We start from the raw sequence: 8,914 nt of genomic DNA on the forward strand, positions 1-8,914 counted from the left end.
AAGAGCCTCAATCTCCTTGCTTCTAAACTGGGGTAGTAACATCTCATGGCGTGGCTGTGATGTTTAAATGAGATAATGTACTTAAACATATCTAACACAGAGTAGGAGTCCAACTTATGCCATCTGACTTCCTTTTCTTCCTGTTCTAAATTCTGTGGTGTCATATCACAATTCACTTTCTGTAGTTCAAAGAGGTAAAAAATGGTTGAGATGGAATCTGAGAAGCATTTAGGGGAACAGAGCCAACAGACAAGGCACAAGTGTAGCTGGCTCCGAAGCAATGGATGTCATATGCCTACTGCATGCTAGTTGCTTTACATTCATTAACTTATTTACCATTCATGACAGCCTTGTGAGGTGGTATTGTAGCTCCATCTTACAGATGAGGTAACTGAGGCTTTAGCAAGGTGAAGTGACTTACCCAAGGTACAATTTATGAGAAGCAGATCTCGGGGCTAGAATCCAAGCTTTCCAACTTTAAGCCCAGCACTGTGTTCGGTATTCTTTTTCAAATGAGAAAAGAATTGTTCTATCAATGCCCTACCCCTTTCCACATCACACACTCCACTCCTCACCCTGATTTTCCACCTTCATAGACTTCCAGAATTTCAGAGCTGAAAGAGAATACCAAGCCCAGCCTCTCCATTTCATGGATAGGGAAATTGAGTCTCAGAAGTGGAGGACAGTGGGTTGCTAAAGGTACCATAGCATATTGTTCACTAGCCTGGACTTTTTATTTATTCACAATAATTGATTGGGCACCTACTAGGTGCCAGCTTTGTTATAGGCACTGGGGATACGGCAAAGAAAAAGATAGATGAGATTACTGCTCTCTGGGCACCTAGGTTCCATGTTAGGGAGCTGGAGAGAATAGACAGTTGAACAAGTAAACCAGGTAACTTCTCACAGAAACAAGGGCCCTGAGATCTATTGCCAGTAACCTGTGACCCAGGATCTTTCTTCCCCACCATGCTGCCTATAGTGGGCACATTCTACCCTTTTTCCACAGGCAGAGGATGATGGGGCCACAAGACACACCCCTCTGAAATCCCCTCAGATAGCTTTTTTGCTCTCATTGCACTTTCTGTCTTCCAGGAACCATAGTCATTGTCAGTGGCTGGGGGAAGCAGTTCTTGCACAGGTTTCCAGAGACCCTGATGGAGGTAAAGTTCAACTTATACCCTATAGATAGTGGCACCTCTGCCTTTGCATTGGACCTTCCTGATCCATGTTGGCCCTTAGGGATTTGAAGGCATGGGCAGGGGATCGGTGGGAGAGATGCTAGGGGCCCAGACTCACCTCCAAAGTTCACTGGTCTTTGAATCCCAGCAGGATTGATCTCTTTGTTCTACATGTCATGGGGCTCTAATCTCTAAAGACTGTTTTGTTCCTAGTGGCTTATAAATGTCTCAGCCCACGGAAGTCCTCCCAGAAAGCAGCTGGCTCGGACACCCCAAAGGCCCATGATCCATATGTATACCACAGGACTCACATATCAGATTAGCTGAGAATGAACCAGTTCCTTGAGAGCCACAGTACTTGCCGTAATGAACTTAACTATTGCATTTAGAAGTCCATATTTATAATCGTTTCAGAAAAGAACATTGAACTGGGAGTCAGGAGTCCTGGCTCCTACTAATTTGTTGAGTAATCTTGGTGAGGTCATTTTGCCTTTCTAGACCATGGTATCTCAAACTGCAAAGTTAGGGGTCAGTATTAGATGTTCTCTAACAGCTGCATGACTTTGAAATTACCAAGTTCTAAGACTGACACGGGTGGTTGCCAAACCTTTCAACATACGTTATTTAACATACTTTAAAATTTGGGCTTTGCAACAAACGTGTGTTCTCTCATTCATTAACACCTAGGTGTTTATTTGGTGCTTCCCATAAGCCAGACATTGTTCTAGCTATTAGCTGTTCTGGGGGTTGGGAGGGTTGTGGTGAAAAGGACAGGTCTGATATCTGACCTCCTTGGTCAAGTAGGAAAGACAGAAAGTAATTATCAACATAAAATGTGATGAAGAACTGCAGAATTCTCTGGCACGTATAAGAGGAGACCTGACCTTGTCTTAGAGGTCAGAAGGGCTTCTCAGAGGAAATGATACTTAAATGATACCTGAACAATGAACAGAGGTTTCTCAGGTGACAATAATTTGATGAAGACATGACCACATTGCCCTGACTTCCTCTCCACATTTATCCGAGAAGGCCATGGTCTTTTGTCAAGGACTGAATGGCCTTTTGTCCCCTCCCAGCAGGGACCAAGAAGACTTATATTTTCGGAGCATACGGCCCATCCAGCTCTTGGTGTGGTTGAATGAGATTCATGTTTCCACTTTCTTATTCCAGACTTCTCCAACATTTACCCCCAAACTTAATAAAGGACAACAATAAGCATAATGCCTTGCATTTAGGTATCAATTTACCACCTCAATTAAACATACCTATTACCTGAGTAACTACTATGTTCCAAGCTATGTAAATTAGACACGAACAAGATAAAGACCCAGTGTCTAGAAAGAAGCTCACACTTTGGTAAGGGAGAACAACATTAATAAATGCTTGTTGCAAAGTGAGCCCTGGTAACTCCCAAGGAGCCTAATATTTATACAATGTCTGTAGCTTATAAAGCACTCATTCATCTCCTCTTTGTACAGCAACTCCATGTAATTAGTTTGTCAAATATTGTCACTTCTACTTTTCAGATGAGGAAACATGTCCAAGGTCCACAGCCAGTCATGGTAGGGGTGGGGAAAAGAAGATTAACCATAGCTTTTGCATACATTGCTGTATTTGAAATAACGCATGTGCTCAGCAGATATGACTAGCTCCATTTTACAGATGAGAGACCTGAAGCTCAGAGAGGGCAAGTGACTAGCCCAAGATGACACAGAGAGTTCATGGTTGAGACTGTAACAAAACCTAGCTCTCCTGGTTTTCATTCAGTGTCCTGCACCTGCACCACAGGGCAGTTTCTGAGGCTAAGGTAAACCCAGGCCTGCCCTGATGGCCCCTGGTGATCTACAGCTCCATCCAGAAGGGGGTGGGAGGAGCCAGCTCCTGGAGTGTCAGAACAGCAGGGGCTCCTGAGCCGGGGGTGGGACCAACAATGGCCTTGTGTTCCAGATCGAAATCCCGATTGTTGATCACAGCACCTGCCAAAAGGCCTATGCCTCGCTGAAGAAGAAGGTGACTGAGGACATGATCTGTGCTGGGGAGAAGGAAGGTAAGGGCAGAGGCTGTGGAGGGTGGCGGGGAACAGGGGCACTTCCAGCCAGGGAGAGCAGCACAGAGCCCAGGAGTGGGAGGGCTGGAGACAGTGGAGGCTGGACCTCAGCCACAGGGAGAGGGGAGGATGGAAGGAAGGATATGGGTGGGGTGGAGGGGGAGAGGAGCTCCACTGGAGACACAAGTCAGAGGGGAGAGCTCAGGGGGACTCTGAGCAGGGCATGAAGATCCAGCTGGGAACTCCAGTCCTAGCTCTACACTGCGAAGCCCTGTGGCCATACACGCATTTCCATCATTCCTTTCCCCAAACCCCACTCTTCACCTTCTTTAAAGAGAGAGGCCTGAATGGGTGCTTTCTAAAATCACTGAGCTCTGAGAAGGCCTGACTTAAAACTGCTGGGAGCCCAGGTTTGGAGCAAATGGTCTGCTGCGCCCTCTAGTGCACGATTCTGTGAACTACAACGAGAAGAGAGGAGAAGGAAGCCTTGTTTGGATTTGGGGCAGGGACTGGGGGTCTCAGTTTAATGTATCTGCACCTCTTTTTCATCTAGGAGGGAAGGACGCATGTTCGGGCGACTCTGGAGGCCCCATGGTGACCCTAGATGGAGAGAAAGGCCACTGGTACCTGGTGGGCACCGTGTCCTGGGGTGAGGACTGTGGGAAGAAAGACCGCTACGGGGTGTATTCCTACATCCACCACAACAAGGGCTGGATCCAGACGGTCACCGGGGTGAGGAACTGAATTCAGATCCCCAGCCTCACACCACCTGTCCTGGTCAGTCAGCAACAGAGGATAATTACCTGACACAAAAGACCCTACGTTCCTTTGCCCCTCTCCCTTTGCCTCCCTCTTGCAGCCCTTCTATTACTTGATGATAAGGGGGGTGTCACTGTCTGCTCCCCACTCTCTGTAAACAGGCAGAATAGCAGAGTGCTCAGGAGCACAAGGCTGAATCCAGGTTTCATCACTTACTAGCTTTGCAACACTGGGCAGTTGACTTCATCATTTTGAATCTGTTTTCTCATCTATAAAACGGAAATGGCATGCCCTACCTACCTCATAAAATTGTGATGAGGATGAAATTAATGAATATATACCTAGCACTTAGCACAGCACTAGACGTAAATAATAAATAGGGCTCAATAAACGTGACTTCACTCAGTGGGTCCACCAGGCAGGCAAAGTTTTCTTACAAACTCCTGGCTGGGTCTTAGGGCTAATTGGTGATACTCCTTCCCCTCAACCTTGATCATCTCCTTCATCTGCCCCCAAATGTTCTGTGCTTCTTTGCTACTATTCTCCTTGCCCAATCCCTGTCCCATAAAAATTTTAAAATGACAAAGTCCCTAGCCCTATGATATGTCTCAAAGCAATGTAGTTGTGAACGGGAGCTGGATACCAAATTGTGTGAGTGCCTGAGAGAGGCAGGCATGGGAGGAGGACTGAGAATGATGTATTGGGAAGTCAGACACCTAGATCTAGAACCATCTCTGTCCATGTGTGACTCTAGACAAGCCCATTCCCCTCATGTCAAGAGGCCCTCCCAGCTTTGACAATCTTGGATCCAAAGAAGACATCTTTTTCCCCTACTGAAGTTGAGCTAAAGCCAAAGTAACCAAAAGACAAAACTGACCTCATCATCTGGAAAGCTTTGATGCCGACAAGATGCTGCTACTGCTGCAACGCCCACCTCTGCCAACCACACCCAGTTCCCAGGGATACAGCCAAGGCCAACTGCCAGCCAAGGGATTTTAATTATCCTAAGCAGAGTGTCTGCTCTGGTCTTGACTCCTTCCCTTCCTGGGAACCCAGGATGGAAAAGGTAGGGGGAGACCTCAAGCTCCTGCACTCTCTTTCCCTAAGTTCACAGCAGGCCCCAAGAAGCCATTCCCTTCCTTCCCCAATTCAGTTCCTCACCCTGAACTCCCTATCCCTGAAAAGTCACAGGTGTTTCCCAAGCAGTGTCTTTCCCATCCAAGAGCCACCTCCTCTCTCAGGAATCTTCCAGAGGCCTCATCCCCTCCAGAGCTCTAAGTCTTAAGCCATTCAAAAGATCAGAAGCCCCAAGCCCCTGTGTTCTGCTCTATCAACATTGGAGGATTTTAGCTATCAGCCTGCACTGCAGCTACTGGAGTCATTCCGGGTATCTTGCTGAAAGAGGAAGATAATGAGGAATGAGAACTTATGGACACTAAGCTGCAGGCTGAACACTCAGGGACAGCAATTCATATTCTTCCTCTCCACTGACTGACCACTGCTTCCACACCCAAGTCATTCTGCCCTTCTGTGCCCTACTGTTTATTCTGAAAGGGAAGATGGCAATGTACCTGGCTCCATCAGACACTTGTCAAGCAAGGTGGAGCTCTTGCTTGTCCAAGGAAAATTGTGATGTAAAGTTTTAGAATTGCCCCAAAGCATTCCAAGATACCATACCTTTCCATTCTGCAGCACTGTCCAGGCATCCTTATGTGCCTGGCTGTGCTGACTGCTATGGGAGCTACCTAGATGAGGACATGATTCATGCCTTCCAGGAGCTCCTGGTGGGAGAAATGGAACATGCACAGTGACAGCCATGTAACAGATGCAATGGTGCTATGTGATGAAGATGTGCTATGTGTGATGAACAGGCATGGGGCTGGAAGAAAGACCATTCTGGTATAGAGGTGTGGGGCAGGGTGGACATCAGGGAAGGCTTCCCAGAGGAGATGGTGTTGGACTTGAGCCTTGAAGGAGGGAAGACGTTTCCACTGGTGAGACAGAAGTCTTCCAGATACAGGAAGAACAAGAGTAAATGTCCACTCAGGTATCCTCAGATTACGCCAGCTCCTTCCTGAAGAATGACCATCCAGTAATCTGTTCTGAGGACAGAAATGGCATCAGCAGCATCTGAAAAAGCCTTTCTCCCTAAAATCAGACAAGTGAATGGAACTTGAAACAGCCTCAAGGATGTTTATCCCAGACCCAGTTTATCCAGTTTATTCCCTCAATTACAACTTCATACTTACTCAGGAAATGTCTAGATGGGCCATGGAACAGATGTGATGGTGATATGTGTATCCTTGATCTACAAGCTCTGTTGATAGCCAGTTCCTGCATGGGTGTGAAGGTCCAAGAAAATTAAATCTGTCACGGAACCAAGGAATCATTGGAGTGTCCGTTGAGACATTCTTGTCTATTTCCATGACCTCAAAATCTTGTGAACATTTTTAATGACGGGAAACTCACTACTACCTCTAAAGGCAGGCCATTCCAACTTTAAAATGTTCTGCCCCTTAGAAAGGTTTCTCGTTCAGCCACCCAAAATCCATCTCTCTAGAATATGGTTGGCATAACTAAAACTATGATTCTGTGCAATGAGTGTTGCTAGTGGATTTCATTAGCGAGAAAAGCTGCTGTCCTAGTGGGGTAACTACACATTTGTTCCAATAAACATCTGCATTGAGTCAGAGCTCTCTGTTAGGCTTGTATGTTTTTTGTGTGCTGATGATTCTGAGGAGTTGTGTTTTCATTTATCAAAATTTCGCTGTACTTGATTAGGATCAGTGTACCATGAGGAGAGAAAGACGGACTGTGGCATTATATATACAAACATATCTTCAGTTTTCAGGTCAGTTCTGGTTAAATACCCTATCCTAGTATTCCCGCAAATTATCAGTATATCCCAGGATGTCCACTGTTCAGCATCCAAACTACATTTATCTACTACCATTCATACCAAAAATAGAAAAAAAATTTTTTTCAGATCGTGCGTTCTTTCAGAAAATATGGCAGCATATCTATGAGCAGCTGTTCTGGATTAGAGTATGTGCTCTCCTTCTGTTATGAGTACTCATGTTCCCCAGTGGCAGAAATCAAAGAAACAACTACCCCCAAGCAATAAGTAAGGAGAAGTCAGGGAGGGGAAATCTATACCAATCATGTGTCAGAGGTGGTAGCCAATCTAGGTCTAGACTGGGTCTTGAAATCAAGAGACCTGGGTTCTAGGGCAGCATAGGTTGACTCCATTAACCACTTAAATTCTCCCTCGGTAAGCTGGCCAAATAGTATTTGTTTTATTTCTGTCCAAGGGTTTGTTGAATCAGATGTATTAGTAGATAGAAAGAACTTTGGTAACTGTAAATTTAGCTCAACTATAAAAAGTTCTATAGGAAATAATAATGACTAATATTTGTTGAGCCTTTATCATCTGATTGAGACCACTCTAAGCTCTTACACACATTCTTTAATTTAATCCTCCCAACAAACTGTCCCCCATTTCACAGGTGATCAAAGTGAAGCAGCAACCTAGAAGTAGCAACACCTAGTTGCAATGAACACCCCTAGCCCCCAGATCTTGGTTTCTAATACCATTCTCCGATAAAAGGAACATGGACTTCTTGGGAAAACGGCTGACTCCAGGACTGAGGAGGAAATATACATGAGGACCCTGGAGCACCTTGTAAGGCTAGAAAGTAAGGAATTGCTTACAGAGCTCCACAATGATGTGGGTGATGTATGTCAAAGGGACGCAGGAGTCAATTAAAGAGCTCCCAAGGCCCAAGATGGAACAATTGAGCAGCAAATAAATAATGTAGTATTGGATTATAAAGTGAAGCATAAAGTAAATATCTATGAGTCCATACTGATATGAATAAATTACTGAATAAATAAATAAAGTGCAGAAGAACTCCAAATAAATTATATATAGATAGATACTCTGTCCTCAAGGAAGTGAAGTATAACTCTCCACTCCCTAAGTGTGGGCTGCACACTGAGAATTCCTTCCAAAGAGTATCGTTTGGAGAGCAGGAAGAAAAGAGTAACTTGACAGAGGAGAAACCTGACAAACACTACCTCAGCCAGGTGATCACAGTTAGTATCAACAGCAATAAGTCATGTTGATAGAATGTGACCTTGAGATGATATAATGAAAACAGCACTTTACCTCTGTGGTTTTCTTCCCACAAACCCAGAACAGTCTAATCATGAGAAATACATCAGACAAATTTCAGTGAGAGACATTGCACAAAACAACTGAACAGTACTCCTCAGAACCGTCAAGGTCATCAAAAACAAAGAAAGTCTGAGAAACTGTTACAATCAAGAGGAGCCTAAAAAGAAATGACAACTAAATATAAGTTGGTACCCTGGATAAGATCTTGGGACAGAAAAAGGACATTAGGTAAAAACAGGAAATCTGAATAAAGTATGGACTTTAGTTAATAATAGTGTATAATAATTGGTTCATTAATTGTGACAATTGTACCATACATTTGTAACATGCTAATAATAGAGGAAACCAAGTGTGAGGATATAGGGGAACTTTCTGTATTATCTTTTCAATTTTTCTGTAAATCTAAAAGCTACTGTAAACCAAAAAAGTTTATTTAAAAAATATATATGGCCCATGATCTCTCCAGAATTGGAAACCAAGTGTGAGGATATAGGGGAACTTTCTGTATTATCTTTTCAATTTTTCTGTAAATCTAAAAGCTACTGTAAACCAAAAAAGTTTATTTAAAAAATATATATGGCCCATGATCTCTCCAGAATTTGAAACCAATTCTTGTGGATCCTGGAGCCCAAGTTCTTAACTCCTGGACTACTGGTTCTCAAACTTGGCTACACACAGGAATCACCTGGGAAGTTTAAAAAGAAAAAAAGAAAAAAAGAAAATACCACTGCCTGGGTCCTACCCTCCAGT

At 44.2% G+C, this 8,914-nt stretch overlaps 1 protein-coding gene across 1 annotated transcript in view; it reads left to right on the forward strand.

Annotated features, from left to right (window-relative positions):
- Positions 1–8,607, forward strand: part of MASP1 (mannan binding lectin serine peptidase 1) — an 82,406-nt gene extending 73,799 nt beyond the window's left edge. Inside the window, exons 14-17 of the mRNA XM_037838575.1 lie at positions 1,096–1,163; positions 3,129–3,228; positions 3,782–4,005; positions 7,494–8,607. Coding sequence (XP_037694503.1) covers positions 1,096–1,163; positions 3,129–3,228; positions 3,782–3,972 — 359 coding nt within the window. The 3' untranslated portion in view covers positions 3,973–4,005; positions 7,494–8,607. The remainder of the gene's footprint in view (positions 1–1,095; positions 1,164–3,128; positions 3,229–3,781; positions 4,006–7,493) is intronic.
- The last annotated feature ends 307 nt before the right edge of the window (positions 8,608–8,914 follow it).

Source organism: Choloepus didactylus, chromosome 1 (assembly GCF_015220235.1).
Source record: "Choloepus didactylus isolate mChoDid1 chromosome 1, mChoDid1.pri, whole genome shotgun sequence".
Lineage (NCBI taxonomy): Eukaryota > Metazoa > Chordata > Mammalia > Pilosa > Megalonychidae > Choloepus > Choloepus didactylus.